The sequence below is a fragment of the Sparus aurata genome, chromosome 4, assembly GCF_900880675.1.
Source record: "Sparus aurata chromosome 4, fSpaAur1.1, whole genome shotgun sequence".
NCBI lineage: Eukaryota > Metazoa > Chordata > Actinopteri > Spariformes > Sparidae > Sparus > Sparus aurata.
Genome location: NC_044190.1, coordinates 10,904,732 through 10,923,760, shown reverse-complemented (window position 1 = coordinate 10,923,760; position 19,029 = coordinate 10,904,732). Strand labels below are relative to the sequence as shown.

The window sequence follows — 19,029 nt, the reverse complement described above, 5'->3', positions numbered from 1 at the left end:
ACATGTAAATTTTTTTTGAGTTCTGACTTTAATCTCAGAATTCTGACTTTAAAGTCAGAACTAAAAGAAAAAACTCACATGTGGCCCTAATCCTCTTCCGTAGATATGTGATGTACTCCAATATTTAAAGTCATTTTCTAGTCAAAATGTAATCGAGTATCAAAAGTAAATGTGCTGCATTGGCTCTATTGCAGCATCCAATCTGCAAAGAACTAGGAACTCAGGTTATCAAATAAATGTAGTGGCGTAAAAACTGTAATATTTGCCTCCAAATGTAGCAGAGTGGAAGTATATCGTAGCATAGAAATTAAATACTCAGTATAGTACAAGTACTTCAAAATTGCACTGATGTACAGTACTTGTATAAATGAAGTTAGTTACATTCCTTTACTGACTAAGGTTTAATTTAAGTTTATGTAATAGCTCTCGGTTGAAAGCCAGCAGATGCAATTGAGGACACGAAACCCACTTACAATATCAAAAAAAGCTTTTTAGAAGTTGCTATATTTAATAAGCAATTACATTGTTATTCTTGTACAACTTAACACACTTACAAAACAAAGAGGTACACCCATCAATCGTACAGTATGTAAATGTATCAACATGTCTGAGGAATGTGGTCTTTGTTGGAGTCCCTGGCGCATTTGTAACAGTTTTCTTTTTCTTCTTTACATAGTATTTACAGATCTCAACTGAGCTAACAGCGCCTGGACATGGCAGACAGATGTACAAGTTGTCATAAGTGAGAGTCTCTTTTTGTGGATTTGATGCTGGGGTAAACTCCCAGCATCTGCCGGCATGGAAAAGGACGTGTGTTCAATCCATGTCCCAACCTGCTGGTGTCATCATGTTAAAAACAAGGCCACTGGCCTAGACCTTCTACACTCTGTTATATGTACATAATATAAACAGATTCCAGAAAAGTGCATCAAGAGATTACCCAAACACAGATATCTCCTGGACCACAGTAAATTAGCATACTGTGTTAAGGTTGTGGTACCACAGCTTCAGCAAGGAAATCTACTTATTATGGAAAATTGACCATAATAATCTAATAACAATAATTACTTCATATTTCAAATGCATCATAATGAGTCAAGACCTTGAGTCAAAAGTACCACTGGAACTAAAATCAATGCAACAGTATCATAGTAAGTCAGTGGACCAGGTGTTACTGTAGAGTTGATGTCTTTGGGGACGTGGAAGAAGGCCCATGCACAAGTAAACTGCCAGCAATCCATCTATCTGTCAGTATGGATCGTGATATTGCTATTGGACAACACATTCAGGGTAGGTACTGTATCATAACATCAGGCTGAGAAATCTGAAATCCAATAACTGTCTTGGCTGGTCAAGCACCTTGAAAGAGTTCACAGTGGCATTCCCAGAGATGAAGCTGAACAGACGCTTGGGGTGCTTAGAGACCAAAGAGGGAGATGGTGAACAATAAACATCTGAAGAACAGCTAGTCAGCATGTCTTGTAATGAGGAAGCTTATTCATTTTAGCCATTCATCCAGTTCACAGCCACAAACTTCCCGTCATCTTCATGTCTCTCATGTGCTGTAAATTATGGTGGGAAAGATGAGTGTTGAAGAAAATCTCTAACAATAATATTTATAGTATGAAGGCACCTGCAGTATCTCTCAAGAGAGAGTAGTTATAGAATAAAGAAGAGAGCGAACAGGGGGTAAAAAGGACAGCTAGATACTGTAGCCAGGCAGAGATCTAGACAGAAAACACTCATCCACAGTTGACGAACAGTAAACATCATGTAAGTAATTAGTGAAACACAGCTGAAGGTAGCAGCAGTAATAGAGAAGTATTGCTAAGTGCAGAACCTGCTTGCATATTTACCTCATAAATGTTATTACATCATCAAAATACCCGCACAAACCAATCCACTATATAAACCATCACACACACATTTCATAAGGCACATAAGCTCAAGAATTTAGTTAAAGTCATAAAAGCAGAAAATGTTGGAAGTGAAGCAGAAAGTGACAGCCGGAAGTTCCTTGAGTGAGTCAAAGGGAGGAGATCTGTTTGAACGGGAGAAGTTTGCATACAGATGAGGAGCATGGGGGGGCAGTACTACCAAACCAACCTATAATAAACACATTAGGCAGCTTTAGGCCTGAACAAGCCAATGCCCCAAGCTGCACCTGTGCAAGACGAAACCGTTTTCTTCACCATCCACAATCTGACCAAACAATGCAAGGTAAAACTGGAAGTACAGGTGTAATTGGAGGGAATTCCTGCTTGACTGCACTGCTCAGTCAGTGGCTTTGGATGCAGTGAGGGGCTCTGTCTCTGAAGGGTCTTCCTGAGGAAACACCACATAACACAACTTCTGGCCCCTGTACGTGACTCTCTCTGCAAGACACAAGACAACAAGAAGAGTTTTAATCACAGAGTCCAACTCTTGAAATTATCCAAATATTTTTCTTTTGAATATCCTCTGTACAGTGGCACAGGCCATCTCACCTACTAGCCTGTAGACCCATTTGGGTTTGTTCTTCCAATGAACACCCAGAAAGTATACAGGGACTCCAGTCAGCATGATGACCATTCCCAGGCCACAGACCACAGGTTCAGAGTAAAGACTGAAGCCCAGCAGCACAACCCAAAATATCAAGTAGCTGATGGGGACCAACATGTTTACCTGCACAGGACAGGGACACAATTATTTTTTTGGCCACTGTAAAACAATTACAACCTTGCATTCATTGAGAATTAACTAACATTGTTTGTGCAAACCCTATACTGTATTCAAGTAATCCGTATCATTAATTCTATACAAGTTCACAAATAATTTTACAGATAAATGTATTAACAAATGTGTATGTTTATTATTTTGACAAATGCCAAGTGTTGTGTAATTGATATTTGTGACACCAGGTGGCGCCAATATATAATCCATATCCACCACTAACAACCTAAAATCAAGTAAAAACCAGTAAACCGCATCTGACCATATCTAAATGCACATAAATGATCCTGTTGACAGCTTTATTCTACACTGCTGGTGTAATGTTTGGTTTAATAGATTGATGCACCTGTTCCACTCAGGTTAAATATTTAACCAGAGGGCCTTTACTCCAGTATAATGTTGTTTTGGAATGACCATAACATTACAAGCAGCAGCTAATAGGAGTTCCAGAATTATAAAGTCAGCTCTAGCTAGTAGAGCGAGTTTCTCTTTTGTTAGGTTTGGCCAAGAAACATTATTGACGTTGACTGGCTACAGCTGCAACACCTGCCAGTGACCCTTCCAAGTTTGTTTAAAGCTAAAAGTAATAAATAAATACAATGTTTTACCTCCCTGTTAATGTACTTGCTCAGTATATGAAGGCAACAATGTTATTTTGAGATCAATGTTAAGATGAGCTTAACATTTCATCTCGTCTGTTCTGAGTCTACAGATGATGGGTTTTCATACTACCCAAAAGTCATTTTAACTATAAATTGCCAATTCAGTAATTATTAATAACTAAATAGTAGGTCCAACTGTATGCACATTTGGAAGAAATTTCACAAATGCTTAAAATGTCACATTTTGTTTGTGTGTGGCACTTGTGTTTATTATTGCAATACAGAATAGGCACACTTTGTATCTCTGTAAATGTACCTGTATCTTCCATAGTTTTCACATTCCATATCTACTCCTGAGTGTGTCGTGCCATTATTCTATAGTCTTTGGATTTATTCTGAGTGCATATACAGTACGTTTTTAAAATTTGTCAATTACAGTTGATTAGGTAAAAATCTGAAGCGATGACTGGGTTAGTTTAATTGAAGCAGACTTGAAAGGTGGGTGACTTTATGTTTATTGTTTTTATGTATTCAATAAGGCATTCAGTAAAATAGAATACAATTTTTTTTCCCTGAAGCGAATTTATGGTACTCCACTGTACCTTGATGGGTCGGGCCAGGTTGGGTCTCTTCTTGCGGAGGTAGAGGAGGCCAGCAATGGTTACCCCATAGGACAGATAGTTGATGAATGACACATAGTTGATCAGGTTGTGCGTCTCCCCAATGCACAGGATAACTATGGTGGCTACGCACTGTGGTAGAGGAAGGTAGGTTCAAATGTTACTTGTATATAAAACTAATGGAAAAGAATGCAAAAATAGTACAATATCAATACTCAAAATTGGTAGACAAAACTGAGTGGAGCACTCACGCAGAGCAGCAGGGCTGGGATTGGGGTGCAGTTTTTTAAGTGAATCATAGCCAGGAAATAAGGCAGGTGACCCTCTCTGGCTCCGGAGAAACACAATCTGCACACAGGAAGACACATTCTTGTAAGAGTGCATGTTCATGGTTACTAAACTCGTGGCACCTTTGTTTAAAAGAGAGTTGTGTGTGTGTGTTCTACCTGGAAGAGGTGAACAGATATCCGTTGATACCTCCAAAGGTAGAAAGTGCTACAGAGATCGGCATCACCCAAGAAAACATCCCCAGCAGCTTTTCCCCGAATGTCTAGAATACAACATCATCTGATGGATTAGATTATTAATTTTCACTGTGTGATTGATATACCGATTAATTCATTCAGTCCCCAACAATAATGTGTTACCGGATTAATTTCACTGAAAAATGCAATGTACATTATGAACACCACGCATAGATATTAGACTGTAGACTGGCTGTACATACAAAGCTTGTGTGTGGCTGAGATAGAAAACTGTTGGTGTCCTTTAATATCCCAGGATACTGCTTGTATTTCAAGTCCTTCAAAAGGGGATTTACAAACTGAACTCATGACTGTTTTCCAGTTATCTGCTCTGGGATGATGAAAAAAATGAAACAAACTTTAATCTCATTGACCGAGTAATTGGTTTAGGTCTGTCCCATGCTAGGATTCTCAGCTTCAGCAGGCTTACAGTCTCAAATGTTTCCAGACAACTCAAAGTCTTGTTATAAGAATCAAACATCCTTTCATGGAGCTGGAGAGCTGCTTACCACTGCCACAGCGTTAGAGGCCAGCAGCTCCTCAGGGGTCATGGAGGAGAAGTAGGCGATGTTGGTCATAGTGTAGACCAGTGTCACCAGTGGGATGGAGACGTAGATGGCACGGGGCAGGTTCCTAGTAAAATAAATCATATAAGTAATAGTTAAATGTTGATGTTCCTGCATCACAAAATATTTACAAGTCACGATGCAAAACTACCATCTATGAATTCAAACCAATAATATAGCTCTGAACCAAGAGACTGAGTTGCACATTATGTTCCACAATATAAAAGTGTAAACCTGTAGAGAACTGAAACACTGTGTGCATGTGTGTGCCATACTTGCGTGGCTCCACGACTTCCTCTGTGACATAATTGAGGAAATTCCAGCCACTGTAGGCGAAGGAGGCTTGTAGGAAGGCCAGCGCTATCTGTCCCACTGATGGGTCCTCGCTGAATTCAAAGGCTGTACTGGGCCGCAGGGCGTCATAGTGTCCTGGAGAGGGTGAGAGGAAAGGATGTGTGAATAAAACAGTGAAAAGTACATCACACATTATTACATCCTGCAAATGAAACCCTCAAACCATTCTGAGGATATAGACTGAATGTTTATTTTTTAAAAGATGTTTTATTTGAATGAATGTATTCGTTTTCTGTCTTATTGAGCTTAACTGTTGTCATTTTTGCATGACTGCAATACTCACCCTTGTCATATTTGTTCCTTATACACTTAATTCAAATATTCTGTTTCCTCATGAAAATAAAAACAGTGATCAAGCACTGATAACAATATATCTGTGTGTGTGTGTGTGCGCGCGCGCATTCACCTCGAAAGATTTGGACGAGTCCGACAACTATGATGAGTACCAAAGCGAGGAGTTTCCCTACAGTGAAAACATCCTGGATCCTGGTCGCCCAGCGCACACTGGAGCAGTTCACCCAGGTCAGGAATACTGTGGAAAGACACAAAAATACAGACAATTAAAAACATTAAAAGCATCATGGTTCTGACAGGCTTTGCCTCAGTTTCATTTGCCTCAGCCTCCTTTTAATGGATCACTTCCACTAATATCAGAAGAAATAAATCCCCTTTAAGAACTACAATATTAACCTTCAGGGAAATTTAGCGTACACATTCAGCGGCATGTTTTATAAAGTCGAATTAGGTACAGTCATTCAAAAATGCTTAGTAGAAAGGTTAGATTCCTGATTATTGTCTCACTGACTCCACATTCCTCTCGTCAGCACACAGAAGTAAAAGAAAGAATCTTTCCTGCCAAACAGACAAATTTGTCGAATGAAACACTTCCCATTTCCTGTTTCCTCCTCGTGTATGTGGTTACACTTTTCTCTCAGCCACTGACCTTCACACTGACCCTCAGTTTTGCGTGTTTGTGAGTACCACCATAACAAGGGCTGGCCAAATTCCAAGTGAGCCAGTCCGAGAGTGTGCAAGTGGCTCTCCAGCTGCCCTCGAACTCAAGTGCAGGCTAACAAGTGAGAGGTAAACCCAGAGAGGAAGTGTAAGTCGTGTTTCCAGTGGAGGGAAAGAAACCTTTTGAAGACCTTTGTGTAGTTTTTTTTCCCTGCACCCCTTTACACATTTTAAGTCTTTAAAACACTGTACCATAGCTGCTATACAGTCAGTACTCTCACATTGAAGAGAGTGTTTAATATATGTAACGCATCTTAAACTTTAATACAGGTAGACGCTGGGGTGGAGGCCGCTTTTGAAATGCAGCAGTGGCAGCAAGCAGCTGTATAGCTCTCAGGTGAGTGGTGTGGCAGCAGACAAACTAGGAGAAAACAGAGCACTGACTGCTTAAATACACTACTATGATTAAAAAGGGGTGTTAGCTACTTGCAGCAGTGAGGAGTATGGTCTGTGAGTGCAGCAGCAGATGCCATGCTGTAAGCCCACTTTCAGACCTGAGACTCGTACATGTAAAAAGCCATTTTACATCCTGGTCTCATGTTTGAAGAATCACTTCCAACATAGCTGAAAGCTAAATCCAACTCTCACATTAACATCAAGGGTATCACATGCAATGATGGAAGATGATAAGTGCATGTCGTTTTGTCTTCTTAAAAGGTAATCATAAAGCATTTGGATCCTCTCTGTACCACCACTTCTTATTCACTGCTGGTTTGTTTAGCCACTTGTATCGCATGCACATTTCAGATTAAAAACACTGTTTTCTTGTCTTCTCAGTGATGTACCATATCACAGGACTGAGCTGCATGGGCCCCAAAACTGGTAGATTTTGTATATGTCCCCTTCACTGGCCTTCATGCACTTACTGACAAATGCTTTTGTTTCATGTGTAATCATAACAGTTGGAATTTGGAGGAAACAAATTAAGAGCCCGAGATTAGGAAGTGATTTAGGCCACAGGTCATGTGAGCAAGACTGTCTCTCCATCTCTTTGGGGATCTTTTTGTCTCTTAATTTAATGCAGCTCAGCTGTAGCTTGTTTCCTTCTTCATTTTGTTTCATCTGGCCTTTAAACAAAAATGCACTCTCTTGCATGAGTGGCACAGCGGTATATGTGTGTGTATATATAATGTATAAAAGCATATGTGTGGGGGTTGTTATCAACCATGTCATCCATCACCGGGGTAAGGTTCCCCTCCTACCACAGAAATCTGAACAAACTGCTTCCGCTGTTGCAGGCACACATAAACACACGTGTGAATGTTTGGCAGGAGGATTTGGCGGCACCGGGCACAGCTTTCTCTCCCCTACAACACTGCAGTGTTTTATAGTCAGTTACCCTCAGGGTGTTACATGCATTTCCGCTCCTGTGTTCCTGTGAACCCCACTCCAGTGTTGACCCTGACAGGAAGGAGGTGCCACTGTGCTTTGAATGTGACAGCGCAGGTAAATCTGTGTCCTGCCGTCACAGCCTCTATTGAAGGCTGCCTCAGCACTAGAATACTAAACAAATTAGTGCTTTTACTCTTAATGGATTCTGATCCCAACTTGCAGATTTATCATGGGGCTTTGACCTCAGGAACGCCCCTCATGGTCCAGGATCTACTCAGTGGAGTCACTGAACTGGCAATAACCGCCACCCCCCGTCCTGTCTACTCACAAGTCTGACATGTCTGACACCAGAAGCCTTTCAGAATACAGTAAATCCAGAAGATTTAGTCTCAGTGAAATGAATACAGAGACAGGCTGACAACCAACAGTACAGTCAGTGATAGAGACTACAGGGAGAAAAAAGGAGGGCTGCACCCAGCCATCACTGAAATGCATCTTTATATAACTCCCATTTAAGCTCAATCTTTGTTTTAAAATAGACTTTGTTTTAAAATAAGACAACAACAACACAAACTGTTAAATAGATGGGGCAGCACACATTCATAATGTTGATGGTGGAGATTGGACTGGTGTTAGAAGAGAAGAAGCAAAAAATTAATCGTAAGAAATCTCTTAGCATACTTTTCTTTTGAAATAGTAACTTTCCTCATGATTATGGTGTAAAATCACAATCACCAGTAATCAGCAGAATCAATTAAATAAATATATCAACTCATATGATGACCCCATTTCCATTCAACTATCCTTAGGTGAGAATATCAGGACACTGACTAAACTATGTTAACTATCTCGTTTCATGGGCACGGCCTAAGAATTTCATTTGTGTGCGCAGTTGTAGTTTTGTGCAGCTCTTACCTCAGGCATGTACTAAAACAGGAGTCAAGTTGCCATTCAGAGAATTACATCCAAAATTCCTGTACAACAGGAACAGGCTTTTTTCTGTTCATCTTCTCAGAAAGCAGTGCATAGACATGTCTCTGAAGACCATTTCACACACTACGAAAGACTCTTTCTTTCTGTTCTCTGATGATTAGTTTATTGCATTGACCTGCATAAATGTTTTACCGCTTCATTAATTTGCGTCTGTGCTGTGTCAATAGTTGTATCGTTGTTCCGACTTCATGGAGGGCTTTTCCAAATGCCTATAAAGAGCAACCACTTAAGGTATAGTAAAAACAATGTATAGACTCACTCCAAATCATCAATTATGACCCACTAGAAGTGTGGTCTGCCCTTTGCCTGGTTTTTCTTATTTTGCAAGCGCATTTTTAGATTTAATTTGCTTCAGTTTGTAAAACAAATTCACTCTGTGAAATGGCCGTTTAATATAAAACATTTGTTTTAAGGCACCTCAGGTCACCTTTTTGAAAAATGTCATGATATCTTAGGCCTAACCCTCGTTTTGCAGAAAATCTTGTAAATGTTCATCAAAACCAGTGGCAGCAATAGAACTTCCAATTGCCTGAAGCATAATAACAGTTTTACACACACAAATAGTACTTTTCTCCAATTTCTATCTCTCTCTATGTGATCAATAGCTGACAGAAAGAAGTGTGTTAAAGTCAGTCTGATGAAATGGCTGTGCTAGGCGCATGACCATGCTGCTGTGAGCTGTCAAGTGCTTCTATTCTTAGAAGAACACAACCAGCCCACAACTGGACCTGTCTGGTTTTCACTCACACAAACCTGGGTCACTTGTGACACACTGCAGGGGAGGAGGGTGGTGGGGGGAGCACATATCTAGGCTGACTAACATTCATAAACCTTTCACCAAGAAAGGTCCAGTTGACCCAACAGGTTCCTCAGCAAGACTGAGCGGTGCACAGCAACATTTAATCCAGATAATCTCCCTAAGTGTTTTAGCAAACAGCCGACCGAGCGCTGCAAAATGTTTACAATTCATCTGTAACGGGCAAGACACTTCAACACTGATCTCCAGTTGTCAATTCCCTTTAGGCAGACTATGAGCAACTAGACTTGGTTTTCACTTTTGTGGGTCAATTCATGGTTTCAGGTCCTGAGAATGTCTATGAGTGCATTCTGATGAACAGTTCTGCAGAGTGACTCACTGTCTACAGAGCTGTGTGAGCCAAAGGCTTAAACAATGTGTGTTAAAATAGCAATCCATCATTTCTCTCAGTAAAGGCTGTGGGTGGCGATAGCAACAATCACACCCACATTTGCAATGAAGGCATACAGACATAACCAAGTTTATCGTTTACATCAGTGCCATTTTCTACTTCCTGCTTCTATTTTGTATTCTGTTGAAAACATTTTTCAAACTGATTAAAAGCCATTTCTCTTTCATCAAAAATTCTTGTTGGGTTCAGAGGGCTATTTGTTCCCTCTTTTATCACCAACACTTTCCCTGCAGATCATCAGGTTTGAACCTTATTACTGCTGATTAAAGACAGATGACTATATTCCCACTGTGACTGAAGGTCTGACGTGTGATGCTGTGGACCAGAGAGGAGGACGGGGGGTGGTGCCAGGCAGCCAATAGGAACATCAAACAGCCAGCCAGAATGACAGCCGGCCAATTGGATTCTCCATCATTGATGTGCAAGGTGTCCTGCCCATTTCCTGTTTCCATGGAGCTCTGTGACAGGAGCGTCACGGTAACCTCTGTGAAACAATGCACAATGGCGTAGACACGCCCCCTCTCATTAGCGGCGTCCACAAAGGCTGGCACCATTATATAGTCTGACGATGATACTGACACGCACACAAACTCCTACAGCACATACGCACACTGAGTTGGCCCCCAACCTAACCAGGCAGCAGTTGTAACATTCTGTCGCCAAAAATAGTTGAGGTCCACCAGTGCTCTGCTCTGTAAATGCTAACCCCAGCCTGACGCATGCACAGATAGCCGTCCCTCTCCCATCTATCCCGCCATCCAGTTCAAACAAGACCCAACTGGCCGTTTTGTCAACGAGATACATGCGGTCTGCTTTTGCCACTGGATACATTAATACAGATTGCTTTACTCCAACATTTCATGGGAAGGCGCTGATCAGTTTCAGGGCTTGAAATGGAGCACAGCGTTTCATAAGGAATTACCAAATAACAATGACTGCCATCAGCAGGCTGTGAACAACAAAGATATCTTTAAGGCTTGAGATGAAAGTTGCTGGATTTAGTTTGCAGAGTTTCTTTAACCCTTTAAATATAAAGCAAGAGAAGTGCCACAAAACATGAAGGCCACTTACTCCCATGTTATCACTGGATGAATGGACAGTTTTCCTAGACAAGGACTACTACTTCTTGCAGTACTTGTTTATAATTAATTAAATGCTCATCAATGTCTTTAATTGATTGTGCTTAAAACATGCTGTCCAGCACAAATTATCTGATTATGTGAGGGCTTTACAGATTTGGCCTTAAGCCTTCTGATCTGCTCATAAGGATAATATTAAAACAAGTTTACCAATGTAAACATTCAGATTTTAAATTGCAAATGTCATTTTCCAAGCCAGACCATTGCAACACCAGAGCCAGTGTTTGTGCTGCCAAGCCACGGTAAACAGTCTAACGTTAGGTAACATACTACTGTTGACAGAAATGGGAACATTCTGACAGAGCCACCCCAAATACTGCCTGGCCTAAATTAAGTAGATTGCCCTTTAAGAACCTCATATTGTATGTTTGGATATCAGTGAGTTATCTGACACTGCAGTGCTGTACACATCGATGACGTAATAGTGTTTGTGCTTATACTCAGTCATGGAACGCTTTTTTCCTTTTTTAGTGCCACGCTCCTGAAGAGGAAGATCAAGCCTTCACAGCTGCCAGGTTGTGTTACAAAGCAGCAACACAGCTCTTCTCCTCCTCCTCCTCCTCCTCCTCCTCCTCCTCACACAAATTTCATGACATTCAAGGATGAAAATACAATGAAAGTGTGTTTTGAAGAATTTTACATGTCCTGTTGATGTAGAAATAAAAAAGAAATGCCCAGTATCTCTTCGCCTTTGCCCTGAAAAAAGAATCCCCCACTGCAGAGGACTTCATGTGTTTTAAGTTTGTTTGGGACCAACAGAAGAACCATGTGGTTATCATCAGCAATTGCAGTTACCTAGGCTGAAAATAGAGAAAAAGTGCCACCTGTAGAAACTAGCTTCACAATGGAAACTCAAAGGGAAAAGACTCAAGACATTGTGATACACTGCTAGACAGATGACCTCTGGGAAAGCACAACTTGGAAACACCGTAACAAAGCACCAAATATAAGCTAAACAAAAGAACTTCTGAATAAAAAGACTTTGAGAAGGCTTTGGGCTGTTAATGACTCACAGATACAGATGGTAGCGAGGAGTCTGGTGGCAATGAACGGAGGGAGGCAGTTCTGGAAGGCCGGCTGCAAGACGTAATTGGAGAAGGTGAGCGCGATGACAGCCAGAGTGGTCGGATACATGATGAGAACGGCACTCCATAACAAAAGGAAGCTATAGGAACAAGAGACAAAAAACACAGAGGGTTTTACATGAGAGAGCAGCCACTTTAAACTCCTTTAAGTTGATGAGTAGAAGTTGCTTCTACACACTGGAGTTGACCTATTATTTGGACAGGAAACGGGCTCTCCCTGCACTCTTTCAGTTCTTTACTTCCCTTCACATCTTTAATTCATATTCATGCTTTAAGAACTGCTCAGCGCAACTACAGCTTCCTGCTGTTGCGACACAGTGCATCTTAGCATCAGTAATAAGAGACTGGTGCTGTACAAATTCCCTGTGAAATCTACAGTTTCAGTGCACTGATGTCATCTTAGGAAATAAAGTTTATTGTTTAACTGTCAAATATCCTGCCACCACATTAAATGTGTGAATTTATTTTACTTCCTATTAAAAAACATTACATTTAATTGGCCCCAAAAATTGAGAACATGGGCCTGTCTCACAGTGCAGCCCTGCATTTAGAAATATGATGCCAAATGCGTCCAGTCTCCAATACAAATGGTCACCGACTTTGCTTCTGTCAGGTTTTTTAAACTCAAGTCCTATAGAGTGCAGAGGCTCAGTCCATGAGGACTTGCTTGGGAACCAGAGGGTGGCTGGTTCAAGTCCAGCATGTACTGCAGTACTGCTATATAGTAGCTTCCTCCTTTAACATAACACTGAAATCATAGAGCGCCTGATGCATGTGGATGATGCCGTGCATGTGTGTATATTTCCTGTGTGTGTGTGTAATAAAAAAAATAAATAACAGAAAACATGGAATTTCTCCAAGGGGGGATTAATAAAGGGAAACAATTCTAAGAAGTTATTAGTTGGGCAGGTGAGGTTATTGTTGATCTTTAGTGCTGCATAGTGCAGGCAACATATGATGGTGTCTGAGGATGAAAACAGAAGTTGGTGATACTGTAAAGTAGTAACTGTGGGACTCCAAAGAAGGGAGAGAACACAAAAAACAGATCTCTACACGCGACTACAGAATCTGCTGGCAAGGGACAACATTTTGGTATTGGAGGTGTTCTTGGTTAAATCTGTAATCTGGAAAATATTGATCAATCATGTTTGAGCAGGCTTTGTTTGCCTGCAGGAAAACTAGCTGTGTGTTGGAAGAAAGAACGCACCGGCTGAAATGCAATCTCAGGAACTATCAACTGTTGTCTGATGACAATTAAGCTTTTCATTAGCTTTTGGTCATTTACCTTCATTCATACCTCTTTCTTAGCCCCAACCTCCCACTAACCAGGTTTTAAACAATGACCGCCTCAAGAAAGAGGACGTCTCAGATATCAGCTTCACCAGCTGCTCAGAAACATGGGTTGTGCCCCCAGAGGCTCAATTAAAAAAAAAGAAAAAAAAAGGGTGGATTGGTTCTGAAATTGGAGAACACGTCATTAAATGGGGGAAACAAGGTATTACTGCAAGGTTGTGTTGGACAGCAGTTTTACAGACAAACTGTATGGTTTTAAATTATTATTTATAACTACATGCCTTTCACCATAACCTAAATAGTGTGTTGGGGAAAAATAATTTTCAGCTTTTTTTTTTAGCCCTTCGAATTCAATGCATTGTTGTTTCCAATTACAATTAAATGGATGTAAACCATCTGTGAGAGCTGCATGAGGGTGAGGGCTTTGGGTATACTACTGCATTTATTACAATTTCTTGTTCTTTGGTTCTAAATGTTTCGCCACTCTTTGTTTGACCCATTTTACACATGTAAGTGAATGAACTTATCAAGAGCCACACAGGACTGAAGTAATACAGAAAGTCATACCTACTGGAGCATATATTTGACCTTCTCCGACAAACAGTACTGCCCTATGATCAGCTGACATGTCACATGACAGTCACGAGAGCTTCTGAGCCGATTGATTCCAGACGGCCAGTAATATTAAACCAACCCTCTTGTGTACAGAACCTTGTCTGTGGCAGTATAATCCAGACCAAGTGAGTACAACTGGCTGGAAACCAACACAGTTAACATCAAACGTCACAGCTGTGTCAAGAAAAACAGCAGTACTTACCCCACAAGCCCTCCAAAGATTTCTGTCACATATGAATAGTCCCCTCCTGACTTTGGGATGGTGACACCCAGTTCAGCGTAGCACAGGGACCCGAGGGCGCAGATCCCCCCTCCACAGACCCAGACGATGAGTGAAAGCCCCACTGAGCCTGCATGCTCCAACACTCCTTTAGGTGAAATGAATATCCCAGAGCCAATGATGTTCCCTAAGGAGATAACAAATATTTTGGTACACTTTCCTTTAGGCAATTCAATATTCATCTACCACTAGACATTCTAAACATGATATGTTAAGTACATAATTATCTTACCTGAGGCTTGTAAAGCCACTAGTTACTCAGATAAACAGGTTTTTAAAAGGCACATAATGTTTTGACAGACATGCATTCATGCACCAGAACTGTTGTCAGTATTACATCAGCATTTTTAAAGTGTCCAATTTTCCTTGGCTACACTGCAAAGCAGAATAGTTTCTATTGTTAATCTGTTGATCATTTCTTCAGTTAATCAATTAGTTGTTTGATCCACAAAAAGTGAGGAAATGCCATTTCCTGAAGTCCAAAAGGCCGTCCTCAAATGTCTGGTTCAGTACACAACAGATTTTAATTTTTTTGTCATAGAAGAGTAATTAAACCAGATATATTGCCTTAAAAAAATGTCCTTAGACAATTATCCAATCATTTAATAGATTATCAAAATACTCGTATACGATGGAATAGTTGACAACTAATCGATGGTTATTGTTTCACACTGGTGACAGCAAAGATGCAGAACCACACCGCAGCACTACCTGTGCTAGTGGCTGCTCAGATTGTGGATGAACAGACATAAAAATCATGTATGTATGTATATACAGAATTTCAGAGTGATCAAAACAGGGCTGAAGAAGTTTCTTTGAAAAACACCAATGAATAAAATAAAAACAGACACTCGGTTGTAACTTTCTAAGAGCTTTTGATTGGACTTTTGCACATCCCAAAGACAAAAAATGAGTGAGGATGCAGTACAGACCCCTGACAGATATTAATTTACTTTAAAAAAATATATGTAATGTACGCCAATGTAAGAATGTTAGAACATGTTATGTCTTATCAGATAAGACTGAATAATAATGTAACTGGGAAAATTCTTTCAGCGTAGTTGTTGAAGTGATTCTCTGGTTTTGCGGCTCATCAGTAAATCAGTCATTGTGTGTTGTGCCAGAGTCATGTCTACTGAACTCAGTGCTGAGTATTTATAATTTGTAATCTGGGAAAATGACAGAACAAACACACACATCTCCCAGGTATGTGACATAATTGTACCATAATTACAGTTGATAAAAATAACTGGTTCATCCAGTTTGGCCTAATTTAACCCCAAAACAGGGACAAGACACCATGTCATGTGCTCCAATCCAGCCTGGCACTCATGTCATCACCCCTCCAAAAACAAAAAACTAAAACTAAAACACACAAAAGAAAGTAAGCAAACAGCAGCTGTCCAAGCAAAACCTGTTTTTCTCCTCTTTGGAGAACTTTGGGGTACAAGAAGTCTCCACAAAAAAAAAGAAAAGAAAAAGTGACTGTCCACTCAAAACATGTTAGCTGCTTAAAACCCAGTGAGGCACGTCGTCGCAGTCTCCCCGTCAGAGCAGCTCTGAATGTCCCCTAATGATGCAGAGGGAGAAAGGAGGTCCAAACAGTGCATTTATCACTGTCAGATAGGATTGTGGAGGCTGTGGTGAGATGCAGAGCCATTACATAATGCCTATGTTGTGTTTGTTATGTCATAAAGTTTGGCATCGCAGCTGAAAGCGTGAATCAGAGTCCTACTGACCCTCTCGGCACTAAAGCTGAGAACATACTGCTCACTTTAATCACCATCTTTATTCAAATCATGAGAATTAAGAAACACAGCCCACCACCTTTCTGTGTGAAATCACAAAGAAACTGCTGTTATTTCCATCTAAAAGCATGCATTTAACATATTAAAGTCGACCATTCGCAGGTTTGTTCTTTAACGTCGAGGATTTGAACTTCTCCTGCCGGTGTTGGCAAGCATGGGCTTGTAACAGCTCAACAGTCTGCAGGTGGGGCCGGTGACATGTAGGAATGGTAGGTGACCTGTTCTCATGTTTGCCTTTAGTTTTTCCTTTACTGTCTAGCCCTAAATGTAGGCAATAGTAGCTGTGCAGAGTGAAGCAGCAGCCATGCACACTGACAGCTCCAACAGTCCACCTCACTAGAGAGGGTTGTTTGATATGTGAGTAGGCTGTATCTGGTGAGTAGTAGCGTGACTCATGTTGTCTGTGTGTACTGTAGACTAACTGTAGAGGCTCAACTCCATCTGTGCTTCACAGAGAAGACTTGGCAAGTGTACAGTATGAACTGAAGTGATTTGAGCACCCATTTCACACATTAAATTAGACCGAGTATATCACCCTTGGAGCTCTCTGGTATACTGTGAAGTATAATCGGAGCTGTGGGTGTGCTTTGAGAATTTTGCAAAGGATTTGTGCAGCCAAATGAACAACAGATTCAGTTAACTGGGCAGGCCAAGGAATGAGCGTTAAATGGGACGGTATCAGCTTCTATCAAAGCACAATAGACGTGACCTTGGTTATGAAGATAAGCCATTGAAAATATTACATTACAACTGAAAGGCCACCTTGTTGCCTTTGTCACCCTCAGATGATAATATCAGATTGTGCTTCATATTCCACCTTCCAGTGACTAAGATGCATTTGTCATTTGCCTAATGATGAAAATGCCCAGTTTTCCCATTTACTGGTCGTTCAAGAGGATAACTGAAATACTAACCATGAATATATAAAAAACATGATCTTTGAGCTGCAGGCACAGGCAGTAATTTGCACTGTAAAATGCTACTTTTACAATGGCCATAAAAGGCCACTGTCATTTTGGTTCGTTTCACCATCCCCGTTATTTGAAAGGATCCGCCCACTTGTGGTGCAAGACCTTATCATTTGGAGATCTCATCTGCAGAGGCACATATGGGACTTATGGGAATCATGGCGGTACTGTATGTTTTCATTGGCAAGATAGACGGTCAGTTTAAGTCTGTAATGACTCTGTTGGCCCTGTGATTACTGAAAAACCTATAGCATGGCCTGATTAAATGTACATTGTGAGGTAAGTGGGGACCCAAGGCAATCCCCTCACCCCATCTTCTACACTCTGTACAGTCAGTTAGTCCAGTCAGTTCATCCTGCATGCTCTTGGCTCATAGCATAATTGATTAAATTATAAAAAATGTATACAATGTCTTGAGAAAACAGCCAGAATGTATTCAAGAAAGATAACCTCAGCGAAAAGAAGCATGATGCTTAATTTAGTCAATATAGCCGCCCTACTCTAAACTGTTGAGAACAATATAGAGGGTCAAAGTCATAAATTAAACAAAGCCAAGAACAGAATGTCACAAACCAAATATAACTTCATGTGTCGTCATTAAGTCATCGCTGCCTCCACCTCCTGCCTCCAGAAGCACCGGGCTGACTAAAGTCATGTTATCAGATGGCAGCTGCTGCTTGTGGAACCCTCCGCATTACTTACTGTCAGATTTTAATAGCACATTGGAAATACCTGTTGAGTTTACTGCAGCAGAAGAGTGTGTTTCCGTGAGTAAAGGCCTTTAGTAAAATCAGAGGAAACCGTCAGTAACATCAGCTTCCTGTATTTAAACAGACCCTCGCCCTCTATGTCTGCACGTTTCAACTGTAAATGCGGCACGAGTGCATTTACTTAGTATGGGCGGTTTGTAAGAAGATGAGGACGAGGAACAGAGAATGCCTTGCTTTAGAGTACACAAAAAACGGAACCCCTCACTCTGGCGGTGTTATAGTGTTAGCGCTCAACTGTAAGCTACTGTACAACCACATGGAGCCGGGGCTTTGTCTGCATGCTTTCAGGTTCTACATGAGATGATCTAGCCACGTAGGCATGTCCATATTCAGATCATCACGACTGATGTAACAGTTTCCACACATGCAGCCCGGACTGGACCCACATCAGAGGTGGCTCTGTCGGCGCGTAAAACCCCCGACTCTTTCCGTGCGTATTCTGGGGGTTTTGTGCCAAAGTCTGACGGTTGACTGATAAGTCAAAATCATTTACCGGCAGTGTTCTTACAGTAGACCAGGACCAGAACCAAGCTTGACCCCCGTCTGTGCCGCGCTCCTAGTGTGTGCCATAATACTGTAACTTTTACAACAATGAAACAACTGCACACCCGCCACGCTCCAGGAGCTGTTCCGCCAGCCCGCTGTTCAAACACGTTTCCCCGTGAACTTCTCTCTCAAGCTGAGCAGCACTTCATGAACACACCGCTTAAGACAAAAGCTGTCACACACTCACCGATGATAATAGCGCAAGCGCTCAAAAGTCCAATTTCTTTTTTCAGAGTGACTCTGTCTGAGGTTTTATCCTTCTTCTTTTTCTCTTTGTCCCCCATCGCCTCCAAATGTTCTTCCTGCCCGCCTCGGACCGGTCCAGATACTGCAGACTGAACCACGTTCCGCTCTCCAAGCTGCACTTATAATATCCGACTGATGAACGGAGGATGATTTGCGCATGCGTACAACCCACCCCTCAAGCCACCACCTTGTCTCAGGTAGGCTCATGTGATGACGGTGTGACAACATTCCGAGCGTCTGAGGTTAGAGAAAGTGCAGAAATATGCTTCACATTTTTTCTCTTTTATTTATAATCATCCAGCAATACTAACAAAATTAATAATCCATCATGACATATTAGTTAGGTTAAGATAT

The 19,029-nt window shown here is 41.2% G+C and overlaps 1 protein-coding gene across 1 annotated transcript; it reads right to left on the bottom strand.

Annotated features, from left to right (window-relative positions):
* Positions 1 to 477: 477 nt before the first annotated feature.
* Positions 478 to 18,825, bottom strand: slc7a10a (solute carrier family 7 member 10a). Its single transcript, XM_030415126.1, has 11 exons — positions 18,617 to 18,825; positions 14,260 to 14,464; positions 12,078 to 12,229; positions 5,785 to 5,910; positions 5,300 to 5,453; positions 4,968 to 5,091; positions 4,381 to 4,484; positions 4,186 to 4,282; positions 3,917 to 4,066; positions 2,487 to 2,664; positions 478 to 2,375 (listed from the first exon to the last, which is right to left on the bottom strand). The coding sequence occupies exons 1-11, from the start codon at positions 18,711 to 18,713 to the stop codon at positions 2,275 to 2,277; spliced, it is 1,488 nt and encodes a 495-aa protein (XP_030270986.1). The 5' UTR covers positions 18,714 to 18,825; the 3' UTR covers positions 478 to 2,274.
* Positions 18,826 to 19,029: the final 204 nt, after the last annotated feature.